General features: G+C 44.3%; 1 protein-coding gene across 3 annotated transcripts in view; it reads right to left on the reverse strand.

The window, feature by feature from the left end:
* Positions 1 to 11,497, reverse strand: part of ADRA1A (adrenoceptor alpha 1A) — a 119,726-nt gene extending 108,229 nt beyond the window's left edge. For 2 of the 3 annotated variants that reach the window (XM_054498546.2, XM_054498549.2), the window contains exons 1-2: positions 11,158 to 11,417; positions 8,329 to 9,881 (exon numbers count right to left, since the gene is read on the reverse strand). In XM_054498546.2, coding sequence (XP_054354521.1) covers positions 8,329 to 9,211 — 883 coding nt within the window. In that variant the 5' untranslated portion in view covers positions 9,212 to 9,881; positions 11,158 to 11,417. Of the gene's footprint in view, positions 1 to 8,328; positions 9,882 to 11,157 lie in introns of all 3 variants that reach the window. The other variant, XM_054498548.2, reaches the window with a different exon arrangement.
* Between the last annotated feature and the right edge of the window lie 6,043 nt (positions 11,498 to 17,540).

Genomic DNA, 17,540 nt, shown 5'->3' on the forward strand with positions numbered 1-17,540 from the left:
TCAAATAGCAAAGAAATAGAAAACGTAAAAATGAAAAGCCACTAGGCAAGTGTCAAACTGGCAAACCAAATAGCAGGGCTAAAATACAGTAAACTTGTTAGACAAAGAAAATGCCTTAGAAAACTGTCCTCACATCCACCATGAAATCATGAGGTGACAGAACACAGCAATGACTTTGTTACTAAGTGACTAAGGATTATTACTCCATCCAAGTAATAACTCACCTGTCTATAGCCTGACTTGAAAGAGTCAGCTATTGTTCAAAGCATTGTTAGAACTCATTGTTGACATCTTCTGAGCCTGCAGCACGTTCTTTTGAAAATGATGGTAAATCTTCATTGACAGATTTGTCTTGTGGAAAGAGCCAAAATTAATTTAAAGTCAAGTCTGGTTATACTATTTCTAATCACGAGAAAGGTTTTCTCATAAATCTAAGCTCTGAAGGCAGTGACAAAAGAGGCATTCCAGAACGATGTGGCAGCTCACGGAAATAAGTTTTTTAAATGGCACGGTAGAAGGATTGCACTTGGCAGGATACAGCTCCCCTTGTCCTGCATAAAGGTCTCCCAACTGGTCTATCCACAATCTTGTTTTCACTAAGCCTTTGATATCTTGAAATGCTGTATAAACTCTATCATGTCATTCCTGCTCATCTTTGGATAAAAACACAAACTTGTATAATGGCTATAAAGCCTTGTTTAGTCTGGTTCTTCTCTTTCCAGCTTCACTGGACACCAGTTATCTCTTGGCCTCTTGTTTCTGGCCACAGCGGCCTTCTAGAAAGTCATTATGGACATTAAGCCAGCCCCACTAGAGTCTTCACACATTCTCTTCCCTCCCTCCCCATTTTTGCCATTAAACACCTACTCATTCAATAGATCTGGACTTAATAGTCAAGCCCTCCTTCCCAGAAAGACCTTTCTACCCTCCCAGTCCAGGACCACCCTTAGTCACAGGACGTATTTTCAAGGCACCATTTATGTTCCCTTCATTGCTCTGTACACAGTTTTTGATAACTTAGTGTGGCTGTCTGATTAATGTCTATCTCCTTCTGGAGATTAGAAGCCTGCAGGGAGGCAAAGACCCCAGTTGGTTTTACTCAGTGCATTGCATGAAGCCTGGCATATGGGAAGTTCTCAATATAACTGATGGATTAAAGAGAAATGTAATTTGGCACACTTGTGAGGTTGGTGATCTGCAAGAGGACTACAATGATCTGCCCCTCCGTGTATACACCTGCTGCTCTCCCATTAAGAGATGAGTCTGTCTCTCTTCCCCTTGAACCTAGGCTGGTCTCCTGACTTGCTGTGACTGCAGAATGAAACAGCAGTGATGCTGGACCAGGTGTGAGCCTAGCTCTTCAAAGGCCTCACAGTTTCTGCCTTGGCTTTTTTGGGGGAGAACTGCCATGCTATAAGAAGGTGGTTTAGAAGGGAACAGAGGCCGCCAAGACTCAGCCAGCTTCAACTGCCAGGCAAGCTGGGTGCTGACGTACTTCTGCCCATAGAATCATGAGACATAGATGGCTGTTGCCTTAAGCCACTACCTTTTGGGATGGTCTCTGGTGTAGTAAGAGTACCTGAAACACTGGCTTCTTATCTTAAAATAAATTCTAGCCAGGTGTGGTGACTCATGCCTATAATCTCAATGTTTTGGGAGGCTAAGGAAAAAGGATTGCTTGAGCTCAGGAGCTCAAGACCAGCCTGGACAACACAGCAAGATCCCATTTCTATAAAAATAAAATATAAAAATTAGCCAAGGCATGGTGGTGCATGCCTGTAGTCCCAGCTACTCAGAAGGCTGAGGTGGGAGAATCACTTGAGTTCGAGGCCGCAGTGAGCTATGATTACCACTGAACTCCAGTCTGGGTGAAAGAATGAGATTCTGTCATTAAATAAATAAATAAAAAAATCTTAATGGCACTAGTTTCTCTTCACACCATTATCTCTAAGAGGTGAACCTTTTCCATGAGAACCAGAGAACTGCTCCCTTTGTACCTGCAGTGAAGTAACTTTCAACCCCTGGTTATCTTGGGCATCCGCAGAGGATTTGGGATTATCATATATCATTGTATGTGCTTGTCCTTTTTCCTTGTCATTTTTCATATACCTTTGCTAGGTATCTAATTGTTCAGATGTTCTGCTCCATTAAGGCAGGGATTTATTTGTCTTTATCTCCAGTGATTCTATAGCTTCCTGGCAAACAGTAGATGTTCAATGAAACTCTGCTGAATGAATGAATGAATCATTCTCTGCCTCACTGCCTCTACCTGATAAATCCCCTGCCAGCTGTACCCTCCTCAAACATCCAATCTTAAAACACATTCTCCTGCTCTATCAATGTGCTGCCTTCTGTTCTTTTATAAACATAATCCTCAAATATTCCATGTCTATGTAAGCCGCATCTCAGCCCAACACTGCCTCCTTTGATTCAGTGGCAATAGCAATCAATGGCTTAGGTCCTATAATAATGCTGGGTTTTGTGTTTAAATCAGATAACATATCCAGAATTCAGACATGTAACTATGTTTTCAGTGAATGTTGCCTTTTCATCTTCTTTCCAATGCTTTCTATTTCTCAGAATGCCAAGGACATCCACCCCTCATGGCAACATCCACATGTTGACATACATCAGTAATGGTCTGTGAATCATTTGAATTCTGGTAAGATGAACATATATTACCATTTACTCTGTGTTAAGCACTATGCTGGGCAGCTGACCTAGATAACATCCCCTGTCATATGAAAAAGAAAGCCTAGGTTTAAATCTCAGGCCAACAGTTTCTCCACTCAGCAGCACACTGCCTCTGGAACTAGTGGGCTCTAGACAATGAGATGAAATCAACAAAGATGATTCACAGGCTTTAGATGCTGGAGCTTCCTGAGAAGCAGAGTCCTTATCCTTCCTTCTCTTTTGTAGGTTGAAGGCTAACACCGTCATAGTCTCTCTACTCATCTCCATGACCAAAATTTGCTTTTTGAAAGCATTTGCTCCAAAGTATAAATGACTGTTAAGGACTTCACATGGCACCCCCCTCCCTTGAAGGCGTTCTGAATTTCAACCAAACATTTAGGATGCAAAAACGGAACAAGATTAGCAAGATTTAGACTTGGAAGCAGGCAAGTCAGATTCCTCCCAACAGTCATGCTATTCAGTGCAGCAAGCAACCTAGCCTTAGTGGGGAGAAGCTTGGGAAAAGGGAACGTGAGACTTCTCACAATATACAGGAAGGACCTTTGCAGTCAAATAGCCTACTCATCTAATTTTCCTGGGTCAGTTTCTATTAAACATGGGTGTTTCACTTCTCAGCTGTGGATAGCACACTCATCCCTGCCCTGGTTTCAGTTTTTAATCTCTTTTCTCTCCCGTAGCCTAGTGCAGACCGACAGCCCTTTTTTCCAAAACAGCACATGTCGTATTTAAGAATGTATGTCCCTTGAATATAATAATATGATAATATATTTATTCTTCTGCTCACATTTTGCATGAAAAACATACTTAAGACAGTTAATAAAAAAACATATAACATCTAGTTGACGACCCAGCAGAAGTAGTTCCATCTTCTTTAAGTCTCTGCTCTGTCAATGGTCATGCATGTAGAAGCTTCTCAGTGACCTCCGGACACAATTAACTGCTATATTTCTTAGCACTGTGTAATAATATCACTCTGAGCACCATCCTGCGCACCATGTGATAATATCATTCTGAGCACCTATCTCACAGACTTGCAATAATTGTTGACAATTTGTCTCCGTACCTAGACTGTGAGGCCCTTAAGGGTATTGTGTTTTATTCATCTTTTTTATTCTGTGTAGCTGAGAACCTAGTGCTTATCACACAGCCAGTACATTCTTGGAGGATATCATCTCTTACTCAATTGGTGTCAGGAAGAAATTGGGGGCCATAGACTGGCAGGTTCAGGAATCCTTTGCGCTACTGAGCAGCTACTCAGACCCTGTGAACTGTATGTTCCCTACTTCCCTTCTGTCATATCACTTTTTTTTTTTTTAGGCAGAATCTCGCTCTGTCACCCAGGCTGGAGTGCAGTGGTGTGACTCAGCTCACTGCAACCTCTTGTCTCCTGGGTTCAAGCGATTCTCCAGCCTCTGCCTACCAGGTAGGTGGGATTACAGGCGTGTACCATCATGCCCAGCTAATTTTTGTGTTTTTAGTAGAGACAGGGTTTCACCATGTTGGCCAGGCTGGTCTCGAACTCCTGACCTCAAGTGATCCGCCCGCTCAGCCTCCCAAAGTGCTGGCATTAGAGGCATGGGCCACCGCGCCTGGCACCTTACTAGGATTTAAAAGAAGCCCACTGATTCCGAGGGTTCCTGTCTACCACCACTTCTCTCCACCACATATTCTCCTCCACACTGCTGACTCCCTGGGAGAGCAAATCCAAGAGTGGGCTATGATTAGACAGAGCGTCCACCTCCCCTAGACGACTCCAGGACCCAGGCCGTTGTTTCTCATCTCTATGCATAGCTCAGCCACCACTGCAAGCTCCAAACTCTCAGGCCACCCATCGTCACCCGGGCTTCTTCTACCGCCTGGCTGTGGATGCTCCCTAACCTGACCGAGTCTGTGTCTCTTCACAGACACACTCTCTGGGACTCACAGTCGGTCCTCAGCATTGTCTCCTGTATCCCTCAGCTGCTTAGCTCTTAGAGAAGAACACACAACCCTCCTTCCTGCTCCACTGTAATGTTATGACCGTAAATCTCAAATAGGCCTTCAGGACTTCCCAGTGACTCTACTAAACTTCCATAAAATGTTTACTGTCCCGCTCTCAAAGATGAATCTTTCACACCTTCTCTGCTGCTCAAACTGTCATCATTCCCCATTCCTGACTCACTCTTAGCTGATGATCTTGCTTCATATTTCACTGAGGACATAAACATATCCTAAAGAGATCACTATCTCTCTCCCTCTGTCTCTACTTGCCTCAGGGCTCACACACTTTGCTCTCCTTGTCACTTCCCAAGGCGCCCCTTGGGCACCGAATCCCGTTGCCTCTTTTGCCTATCCCATCGGTGCCTCTCTCTATGCCATCGTTCCCATCAGAATATAAATATCACTTCATATCCCCACGTCCCACTATTGAAAGCTCTCTCTATACCCCTCCAGCTACACTGCATCTCCTAGCTCCACTGTATAGCAAAACCTTTCACAAGAGTTGTCTATTTTCCCTGTTCCCACTTTTTTCATCCTTTGTTCTTTCTAGAAAGTACACAATCAAGCTTTTGGTTCCATCACTCCCCTGGACCTGTGAGTCTCACGTGCCTTCCTCCTATCACTAAAATCCTCCCTACTGCCAAATCCAGTGTTGGCTCCCAGTCCTCCTCTAACCTGACCTCTCAGCTGCATGTGACACAGCTGATTACTCCTGCCTTCTTGAAACATTTTCTCTAGGCTTCCAGGACATCACATTCTCCTGATTTTTCTTCTCCCTGGCTACTCCTTTGCAATCTTTTTTGCTGGCTGTTTCTCCTGCTTTTCCTGACCCGACCCCCAGAGGCTCTGGTTGTTTTTTGTGTGTGTGTGGTTTTTTTTTGTTTTTTTTTTTTTTAGATGGAGCCTCACTCTGCGCCCAGGCTGGAGTGAAGTGGCATGATCTTGGCTCACTGCAACCTCCGCCTCCCAGGTTCAAGCGATTCTCCTGCCTCAGCCTCCCAAGTAGCTGGGACTAAAGGTGCAGAGGCACTATTCTTATCTCTCTTCTCTCTCTTTATCTTTTGTCAACCTCTCCATTCCTGTAGCTTTAAAGATGTTGATATATCCCAAGTTTATGTCTGTAGCCTGCCTCCTCTCTAAACTCCAAATCTATGTACAGTATCTAACTCCCTACTTGCCATCTCTACTTCCATGTCTAAGGAATGTTTCTCAACACAGTGTATACAAAAGGAAGGCTCATACTTCTCACTCCCTGCAGCCCCTTGCAACCATGTAACTCTTTGGTTTTGCCAGTCTTAGTAAAGTGCATTACTATTTACTCAGCTGTTCAGGCCCTAAACCTCCCTTTTTCTCACACCCTTGTCCACACTCATTAACTTTACCTTTAAAATAAGTGCTGAATGTGATCACATCTTACCACCTCTACCTGTCTCACTTGAGTCCAAGATGTCATGACCTCTATCTCCTCGACTTCTAATAGCCTTTTAACTAGTCTCTGCTTCTGCTCTTGCCCCCAAACAGCCAATTTTCTCCCCAACAACCAGAATGATCCTTCAAAAATATAAATGAGACTGGCCAGTCACCTGCTAAACACCCTTGAATGACTTCCCACCACAATTAGAATAATATGCAAACTTCACTTTGGCCTAAAAGACCCCACATGACTTTGGTGTTGTCTATCTCTCCAATTTCTTCTTGAACTTGACTGCCCCCTCCCTGTCTGTAGTTGAGCCATACTGGCCTCTGTGATCTTCATTGAACAGGTCAGTCTCTTTCCCATCTCTGTACTCGCTGCTCCCTCTGCCCAGGAAGCTCTTCTTCCCAGATCTTGCAAGCTTTGCTCTTCAGTTCAGTCAGGACTCTGCTCAAATATCGCCTCTTTAGACAGAATTTTCCCCACTACCCACTAAAGCAGGCCCTCGTTGTCTTTGTCACTTTCTAGCCTCTCATCCTGTTGATTTTTTGATAGTGCATGTTAATCTTGACGTTTTAGGATACAATCATTTGCTTATGTCTACCCTTTCCAAATGCAAACGTCTCATTGGCAAGGACTTTTCTGCCCTGTTCATCCAAAGTGCCTAGAACAGATGGTCCATAAATACTTGTTGAGCGAGCAGACGCATGAATAAATGTGCAAAGGGGCTCAAGTAAAGAGTGTAATTTCTATAATTTCAAAGCTGTGATGTACTTCCAGGAGCAGAGTAAGTAATAATGATGGGCAGGCACAATGGAAGGCCAGGTATTGGATTAAGGAGGGCCTCTCTGGCAGCCCTACAGGACAGACATTTCTGCAATGATAGAAATGACCTATATCTCTGCTGTCTAAGACAGTAGTCACTGGCCACGTGTGACTATTGAGCACTTGAGATGTGTTCAGTGGGACTGAGGAATTGAGGAACTGAAAGAATTTTATTTAATTTCAATTAACATTTAAATAGCTATCCATGGCTGGTGGCTATGGTATTAGAACCTGAAGAATCCCTTCCCATGGCTTGTGATTGCAGGATAATTGTGTATAACTCACTGAGTTGTCAAGGGGACTAATGAAATAAAAAACTTAGGAAAATGTCTGGAACATAAATGGCACAAAAAAAAATAGTTGCTATTATTCCACAGAGTTGCAAATTAAAGTACTTTAAGTACATGCCATTTAAATTAGGCTGTAAAGCACTTGAAATGGACTTTTATTAATGCTAACCATAATGTTTTGTTTTTTAGAGTTGGTGGATAATCGATGTTTGGGTCTGTATTTGAGCTTACAAACTAAAAATAGCACACAACCATTTTGGGATCTCATTGAAGGAGATAGACGACTATTCCAAGTGGATCAGCTTGCTGATACTTATAACAAGCTAATTAATTTTGACAACAGCTAATTTAGCATCTGCAAAAATTGGATTCATAACATTATGTGTACTGTATTATTTTCAAACAGTGTCATCTGCAACTTCCAAGATGATTTTGGATAAGAGAAGTGTTTGTTTTAATACTTATTATTAAAATAAAAAATAAGTATTTACTTACTGGAAATACTATGATTAATTATTTAAGGCTTAAATTGGTTTGGACATAAAATCATTTCTTTTTCTTAGTGGCTCACCATAATTCCTTCCATACTGAATCCAGAAAATAAAATTAGCACAGATATAGAACATAAACAGACCATTATAACAAACCCTTATGAATAACCTAATGCAGTAATAAAATCACACATTTGTCCAGAATAAGCATGGTACTTATTTTCAGGCCAAGAGAATTTGCATTCTGTAGCAGAGTGAAAATGGCATTCCACAGTCAGCCTAAGCACTTGGTGGAGACTCTGAGACTAGAGAGAGCAGATGCATTTACATTAAACACGTGCTTATAGGCATTAAGAAAAGTTGACATTCTTATTAAAGAGACCAATTAATCTGCATCAATTGGAAGCCACTTTACAGTCGAAAAAGTGCTCTAGGACCTAATATAAATGAGACTGGAGTAGAAAGAGAATGAAAATTCACTTTTCTACAAGGGAGCCTTTTCTAATTGCCCTAGAGCTGTGCTGTTTGAAATGCTAATACTTCCTCTCCCATCCCGGACTGGGAGTCTGGGGTAACAGAAGCCGAGGAGGGTGAAGACCCCCAAATGCTAAAGTGAGGGGTGGTCAAGACTTACCAATGGGCATCACTAAGAAAAAAGGCAGCCAGCAGAGAACGAAGCAGCCGACCACGATGCCCAGCGTTTTGGCCGCTTTCTTCTCCCGGGAGAACTTGAGGAGCCTCACCGAGAAGTGCGTCTTGGTCTTGGCGCTGGCCACCCCGCTGCCTCCTGCCGGGGCGTTTTTCCGATGGATGCGGAGCGTCACTTGCTCCGAGTCCGACTTGTCGGTCTTGAGGCCGGACTTGAGGCCCCGGCTCTCCCTCTTGGCCACCACGTAGACGCGGCAGTACATGACCAGGATGATGGCCAGCGGCAGGTAGAAGGAGCCCAGCGCTGAGAAGAGCACGTAGCCCGGCTCCTCGGTGATCTGGCAGATGGTCTCGTCCTCGGGGGCCGGCTGCCTCCAGCCGAACAGGGGTCCGATGGAGATGACCAGGGAGAGTGCCCAGACGCAGAGCAGAGCCATGAGACCCCTCCTCTGGGTGACGATGGTTGGGTAGCGCAGCGGGTAGCTCACGCCGATGTAGCGGTCGATGGAGATGATGCAGAGGCTCATGATGGACGCGGTGCAGCACAGCACATCCACTGCGGCCCAGATGTTGCAGAAGACCCTGCCGAAGGCCCAGTAGCCTAACACCTCGAAGATGGCGGAGAAGGGCAGCACCGTGGAGGTGAGCAGGAGGTCGGCCACCGCCAGGTTGACGATGTAGTAGTGCGTGACTGAGTGCAGGTGTCGGTGACAGGCTACGGAGAGGATCACTAGGATGTTCCCCAGCACTCCGAAAAGAATGAGGCCCCCCAAGATCACCCCGAGCAGAATTGCCTTGGAAATGTTCACCGGTGCCGGCGGTTGGGTGCAGTTGGAGCTGTCGGAAGCATTTCCAGAGAGAAACACCATGGTCCCAGCCGGGGCCGGGCGAGGTCCGGCTCTCCAGGGCCACCCCCCGGGCTGGCGCGGAGGCGGGAGCGCGGGAGCCGGGAATCAAAAGGTCTCGGCTGGAGGAAGCCCTGCCAGCTGGGTTTGGCTGGGGGTGAGAGCGCGCGCGCGGGTGGGAAACAACCCTGGCCAACTCTGGGAACCCTCAGAAGGCCACACGAAGGGGCAGGGCATTAAAGGAGACATGGCCAGGGGCGCACGGGGCTGCCCGGGACCCTCTCCACATGCTGGGCTGGCCTAGCCCGGGACCCCGACTCCCTCCCTACCCGAGGCTGGGCGCGAAGATCCAGGAGACTCCTTGCAACATGCAATTCCAGAATTAGGAGAGTCTGCTTTTCCGCGCTGTCTGATTCGTCCTGGCTGGGGGAAGATTCAGCATTTTGCACATGATTCGGAATTCAAAACTCCAGCGCCAGTCTCCCCCTCAAACCAAAGGATCAGCCGTCGACGCTCAAAGGCAGGGACTGATGGCATCTGGGCGCTGCTCCTGGCCCGCAGTTACCTACATTTTGAGCTGCCCCACCGAAGGCTGCTGCTCTCGCCAGCTTCTAGGAGCACAGGCCAGGGAACGTGGGTGTGAAATATGTGCTGAGACCCAGGCGGCTGCGGTGCATCGTTTGACCGCGTCCACCTGAAAGATCGCAAAGAGAAAGGCGGGCTTTGAGCTAGGCGCCCCAGGGAGAGAGGCTGTGCTGACTCGACGGGCTGGGGGACGCCAGCTGGGAGCCGGGCTAGTTCTGCGGTCCAGAAGCTGCTTCGCCCTGCTGCGGCGGAGGCGACTGCCGAGAGCACCTCGCGCCCCCACCACTGGGAACCTGCCTCGCTCGCTCTACTGAGTCACCTCTGCCCGAGTTCAGGATCCGAAGCGAAAAACAAACAAACAAAAAACAAATCCCCAAAATCGCAGGCTACAGCGCTCGAAGGCTGGATTTCGAGCGCCAGTACCGCGAAATTAAAATCCTCGAAGCCCCAGAGGGGCGACTGCGGCTGGCGAGTATGTCGCACCGATCCTAGCCAGGGAATTCTGGAGGATGTACTCGGTTTCCATTAGAACAGGTTGCCTCGCAGTCACCTGGAGGGGGCGGCCTGGGAGAGGGAACAGCTGCGACCCAGGACCTCAGGGCCAGGACCAGGCGCACGCTCACGCCGGTGGAATTCGCACTCGGGTGTGCAGAGCGCGCCAGTCTGTCCACCAGCCAAGCTGGCTTGAGAGCCAGGTCCCGAGCGAAGCCGGGAGGGACCCGAGGGCTGAAAGCTACCCAGGTCTGTCCACGACGCCTTTCCAAGCCTCACTGTTGGCCACCCGAGGGGCTCCAGCTGCCAGACGTAGCCGGACTACCGGGGGACGGGGTGGGGAGGACGTCCCTCTGCAGAGGGAGCTTTGCAAGTGACAGTCACTGCGGATTTTGCAGGCGTAAACATTAAGCCGGCATGCCAGCGGGCAGGGGCCGCCTTCGATTTTCTGGGCTTGGGGCCACCATCTGCGTAAGAAACCTGGGTTTCCACAACTGCGAACTGACCGCAGGGACTCGGCAGGACCGCGGGGCGTGAGGAAGTGCCCACCTTGCCTTCTGGGGTTGGGCCCTGAGGTGGGACCTCGGGCAAAGACTCTTGTTAAAATCGCAAGTTTAAGACCTCACAGGTGGTATTAAAAACGTGCCACTGCGGAAACCCTTTTCCTCCCACCTCGAGGGTGATAAACACAGGGTTAAAAAGACACTTGTTAAGTAGAAGGCAACTTCGCAGAAGACGTAAGGGAATCGGGGGTGGGGTAGAGGGGCCGGTATAAAACCTGGTGGAAAAAGCGTGAGGCGCTGGGAAAAGTGGGGGTTCGGTCTCACCAGACGGAGGGGGAGGTTTGCCCTTACCCACTCGGCCCTGCGGGACGCCGGCCCCGGCGCACTCACCTGAAGCGCAGCTGCTGAGCCACCAGCTCGCGCGCGGGGGAGGCGGACCCAGCTTCGGTCCCGGGAGCTGCCTGCCTGCTCTTCTCTGGAGGCGGAGAGGGGACCGTCTCTCCGAGGAACCAAATCCTTGTCCTTTTGCACCCGCTGACTCACCCCTCCACCACTAATGTCTTTAGGCTCCTGGCCCGCTGTCACTTTACCTGCATTTTTTAAAAAGAGTCAAAATAAGAAAAGAAAAAAAATGCAGATAACCGGTAACTCCACAATCACCCTTTTAATATTCAGCTCCCCGACACCAGAAAAGAATAGCAAGGAACTTTGCAGCTCTCGCTGACGTAACACAGGCAGTAGCCCAACTAGTACCGTAATCTCCTGCTGCTACCGTATTTACTCTACGGCAACAGGCACAAGTGAGTGTACAGCTGTAATGTTTTCCTCTGGCCTAGAGGGGGTTGGGTTCTAGCGTTTCTTTAAAAAGGTGTGTGTGTGTGTGTGTGTGTGTAGAGTCATTTGTAGTAAATAACTTCTTTAAATGGTCTGATTTTAAAAATAAAGAAAAATTGACACCCTTGCTAGATATTGCTGTGTATGGTGTGTTCATAGCAATGTGCTATAAAGTAACTTTGAACAGCTTGACTTGATTAATATTTGGCCTAGGTTTTGTTAAAATCAAGAAGTATATTAAGGATATTGTAATTCCAAATAAGCAAGTAAATTATAAGGTATTTTAAATAGCAAGTAAAATCAGATAAAATTTGATAAATCTGATTGTAATGAAATTATATTTTCGGGAAGATAAAGTGGACACATCTAAACCTTATTTAATATGATTCACTTCTAATTTCTTTAGACAGATGAATTTTAAGAGCATTATGGCCACAGAGTTTGGTATTTTTTAATGCCACACATTCTTTTCCAGTTTTTAGAAAATGGTATCCTTTCATGAGTGTTACTCTCTTTAATTCGTTAATAGCTGGAGTATGAAAACCTAGCACCACCAGTCTTATTACTTTTTTCTGGTAAATTACAAACTCCGTTTAGCTTATGATTGAATGAAGTCATATGTGTTTCAGAATATTGGGAACATAGATTCCTACCTCCTAAGTCATCTTCTTTCATCTTTATTGATGCAGACAAAGTGGAATGTTCTTATTCACTAGGTCCCCTTAAACCTAGGAACGAAGAGTTAACTTTAAGCAGTGGTGTGCACTTAAATTCTCTCCTGTGAACAAAATCATATTAATATGATTACCTTTTCTAAGTGAGATAATGTTTGGGAAGCTCTTTTATGGCAATAAATCTCAAAATGCCTCAGAGGAATGCCCATGAGAGGGTCAGTGAATCCTATGTCATAGAAGACCTAATATTTATATTTATTTCTCTATTCTATACAAAGTCCTCCACCTCTGCCTCACACCTGTTAGGGCTAGAACTCACACCTAACACATTTTATTTGAATTTAACATATTTTTAAAACTGAATTTTGTGCCATAGGAGGAGCATCCTGGTTGAACAGACAGCTCCCCTTCTCATTACTAAGTCACCTGCTCTCTTTGGGATTCAGTCCCCTTAGGAGGAAGCTTGACCTCAATTCCCTGCACTTCTAGTACTTTATCATCAAATATGTGTATAAGGTCTGTGCTTCCGAAATCCCATCCATCAGAGGGATATACACTGTTTAGTTTCATATTCATTAACCTGATGCTGTGAATGCAAATTCTTCATTAAGATGTGTTCCACGGTAGATAACAGAAGCAGTGTTATCAGCAAGTAAAGCAACTGAAAATTGCTCAGCTCTGCAAGGTCGAAAATTACAAAGGTCTTTGTAACTCCCAATCCCCACTCTACAACAATTAAGAATACACATAATCCACCCCTGCACCCACCTCCAATAATTAACTAGTTAATGCCAAGATAAGAAAGAGCAGCTCTTCATGCCGCTAGCAGGTAGGTCTTTCAAATCTGTTTCTCAGCCTGTGACCATCAGTCCTTGCAAAACGACCTCTTAGAACCAATTTTTCAGTCACCTACCATTGATTCACAAACAGAAAACTATCCATCTGTTGGTTACTCTTTAAAGAATAGTTGACATGGACATCCCAGAAGGTGTCTGAGTTGGACACATGCGTAGGTGGAGAGGAGAGGAGTATGCTCTGGGGTCATAAAGATGCTATTCTGACCCTTCTATGCGACCACGGCAAAGCCTTGGTTTCCTAATTTTTAAAGGGTGACAATGAACTCCCACAAGGTTGTTATTAAAGTTGAAAGAAATAATGTTTCTCAAAAACTCAGCTCATAATATTCACTAACTCTATTATTAATCTTATTAACTCCCTTTCTGCTCATTTTGTATGTTACTTTATAGCGAAATATATTTCTAACCCAGGTAGTCTATGAACACTGGTAAATTCAGCTGGAGAATGTGCTAAGTGTCTTGAGCACTACACTTGAGCTAAGTGGTTTAATCAGAATGACCCAACATGGCTGAGTTGTGAGAGCTGGCCCTGATCACTGGCTACTTCTTTTCTTCTCACTTTCCCCCTTGTTCTTTGTCTTGAGGGGCAATGCAAATGTGTGTGAACACCTCAGCCCCTACAGCCAGAAAGCTGCCTTCTTGGCCTCAGGCCTTGGGGTGCACATATTTGTGATGTTGTCTGCCCAGAGAGAATGGACCTGAAAGTGATTGTGTGGCCATCTAGAGCAAGGGATTCTGAGTCCCAGGGCATGGTCTAGAAGGGAGGGCACAGGCTCCAGGTGGGCATATCACATTAGTCCTATGGCCAAAAGGAGTCAGATCTGGACTCTCTAAAGACTGAAACCCTAGCCAGGGGTCCTTCTTGCCTGGCTCTGAGGGTGATACCCTAAAGACTTCCGGTGTGACGGAAACTGAAGAATCCCCTGAATGGGTGGTTGTGGAAAGACTCATAAAATGACACTGCTTGATGTAGGATTTGTGGAATCAGCAGGATTGAGATTTGTAGACAAAAGTGAGGAAGGTGAACCATCAGCAGACACATTTTAGAGTGGTGTGTCAGGGATGCTGGGGGAATGAGTCTGATTGGAGAAGAGCTGAGCAATGGACATAAACCCATGCGTTGATTGGCAGGACTTTCTTAGTGACTAGTGAGGAACTCAGCAAGTGTGGTAGGCTTAGGGGTTTAAAAAATAAAGAATCTATCATTCCCTTAGAAAACAATACACAATGGAATTAGGAGCTGTGTTCTGGAATTTATGATTGCAAATGACAGAGTAGAAGATTTAATGTTAGTATCTACCCCAAAGACTTGGCTTTTCAACTAATTCTCCTAAGGCTTAAGAAGTTAAAGAGGCAAGAAAATGAAAAACATTTCTCAGAAAGGTATTGATGCAGTATCAAGTCACAGCTCTCCAAAGAAGCATTGTGTTCTAATCCTTTATCGAACTAAGAACACTGCACAGCCCACAGACACTGCTGAGGGATGTCTTTGATGAGATAATAATTCTGTCTTTGCCATCATTTGTCCAAATCTTCATTGCCCTGAGAAAATAACATACTCCAAGTCTTGGGAGTCATACCACCCCATCCCTACACTGTGGGACTATCATGGTAGGAATATGAGGTCAAGTCAGCCTATAGCTGATCAGCAAATAATTCCTTTAAAACAATAAGATTTTACTCTCGCAAAGCAAATCTAAGCTGAGGCATATCAATCAAATTTTTTCAATATCTTTGTCAATATCATCTGGAAATGGAAGTAAAAGAAAGTCAATATGTGTACCAAGTGCAGACACATTTTTATCTCATCTCTTCACTTGCTGATGGGCTGTTATAGGCACATTAAAATGCTTATTGACTTGTATTTAATTATAAAATTTATGCTCATAATAGCACCTTTGGAAAAGTCAGACAGAAATGTATGAAAATAAAAATTATCTGTAATCCTGCCACTGGAGAAATAGCTACTGTTAAATATTTGTCATATTTTCTCATTTTTTGCTAATGTGTGTAAATTATATACATGGAAAAATATATATACACATGTACATATCAGGAAATATTTTATGTACATGTATTTATTATGTTTACATATATATTTCACATATTATACATTGTATACATTATATAAAATAGTGTAATCATACTGTACCTATAATTATATATCTTACTTTTTCACTTATATTATTTCATGAACTCATTCTATTATTACATTTATACCAAAACATGATTTATAAGAGCTCCACAGTGATTCTATACTATGTATATGCTATTGTCTGAATGTGTTCTCCCCAAAATTCATATGTTATAGCCTAAATTCCGAGGTGATGGTATTAAGAGGTGGGGTCTTTGTAAGATGATTAGGTCATGAGGGTTCCATCCTCAGGAATGGACTTAGTGCCTTTATAAAAGAGGGAGCTTCTTTGCCCTTCTGCCATGTGAGAACACACAGAAGGCGACATCTATGAGGAATGGGCCTTTGCCTAGCATCAAATCTTCTGGCACCTTGATCTTGGACTTTGCAACCTCCAGAGGAATATATTTCTTTTGTTTATAAATTATCCAGTCTAGGGTATTTTGTTATAGCAGCCTGAACAGACTAAGACACTGTATGTCATGATAAATTAGATATTTAAATATTCAGGCTTAAAAAAAATTCTGATCTATAACTTGAACTGTGGTAAATCCTCTTATTTATTTGTTATTTTACTTTAAGTTCTGGGATACATGTGCAGAATGTGCAGGTTTGTTATATAGGTGTACATGTGCCATGGTGGTTTGCTGCATGTATCAACCCCATCATCTAGGTTTTAAGCCCCACATGCATTAGGTATTTGTCCTAATGCTTTCCCTCCCCTTGCCCCCCGTCCCCTGACAGGCCCCAGTGTGTGATGTTCCCCTCCCTGTGTCCATGTGTTCTCATTGTTCAACTCCCACTTATGAGTGAGAACATGCGGTGTTTGATTTTCTGTTCCTATGTTAGTTTGCTGAGCATGATGGCTTCCAGCTTCATCCACATCCCTGCAAAGGACATGAACTCAATTCTTTTTTATGTCTGCATCGTATTCCACGGTGTATATGTGCCACATTGATAAATACTCTTACATATAACATTGTACTCCAAATTTTCCTTAAGATTAGTTTCTGTAACTAAAATTAGAATAACAAAGGTTATGAACATTTAAGAGGTTATAACAGATATTGACCTCTAGAAAGGTTTTACAAATGCAGATGTAAAATATAAACTCCCAGTAGGAGTGCATAACAGAACCTGTTTTTTGTTTTTTTACTTATTTATTTTTTGTCTCTTGCCAACTTTGACTGTTTATAATAAACTAGACAAGTACATAAATGTATGTAAATAAAATAAACCTTAGGCAATTTTATAAGTAAAAAATAATATCTCATTTTTTAAAATTTGTATGCTTTAGTTATGATTTTATTTCTTTACATTTATTTGGCATTTCTATGTATTCGTTTGTGATTTGCTTGTCCATATTTCTGCTAGCCAGGTGATATGGTTTGGCTCTGTGTCCCCACACAAATCTCATCTCAAATTCTAATCTCCATGTGTCAGGGGTGAGATCTGGTGGGAGGTGATTGGATCAGGAGGGTGGGTTCCCCCATGCTGTTCTTATGATAGCGAGGGAGTTCTCATGGTATCCGATAGCTTTAAAAATGACAGTTTCTCCTGCACTCCTTCTCTTTCCTGCTGCTCTGTGAAGAAGGTGCCTTGCTTTCCCTTCAACTTCCACCTTATTGTAAGTTTCCTGAGGCCTCTCCAGCCATGCAGAATTGTGAGTCAATTAAACGTCTTTTGTTTATAAATTACCCAGTCTCAGTGTGAAAACAAACGAATACACCAGGATTTGGTCAGAAACTGCTGTAGTTGTTTCACCTAGGAAGGATTTAATACAGGGAATCAGAGGCTTATAATATTGCTGGGAAATATTGGGAAACAGATTAGAGAAAACTACTGTTAACTTCTGGGAATTCTGAAGTGCAGTTGTATCAGGAAACCATGCTGGTGATTTCAGCCGCCTAAAGCACCAGTGATGTGCAGGTCACCCAGGAGATCCTGGCAGAACCTCACCTCTACTGTTGGCTGAAGTCTTCATCCTTGCACAACACTGTTACGGGGTGAGAAATGGCTTCCGCTTCTCTTCCACTTTCCAAAATCTCACAAAATTCCTCTCATTGGTGAATTGTGACCCAGAATCCTGATGACACGGATTATTCTAGCCTTTGCAATGCAGAGACAAGCATAGAAAGAAAAAAAAAATGACCCTGAGTGGACAACAGATAATTTGGTATAATGTCCATTACCGATTTTGATATTCGTATTTTCCTCTTTTATCTTATTGATTTGTAAGAACTTCTTATGTATTATGGTGGCCTTGAAAACATG

The sequence above is a fragment of the Pongo pygmaeus genome, chromosome 7 (genome assembly GCF_028885625.2).
Source record: "Pongo pygmaeus isolate AG05252 chromosome 7, NHGRI_mPonPyg2-v2.0_pri, whole genome shotgun sequence".
In the NCBI taxonomy this organism is placed as follows: Eukaryota; Metazoa; Chordata; class Mammalia; order Primates; family Hominidae; genus Pongo; species Pongo pygmaeus.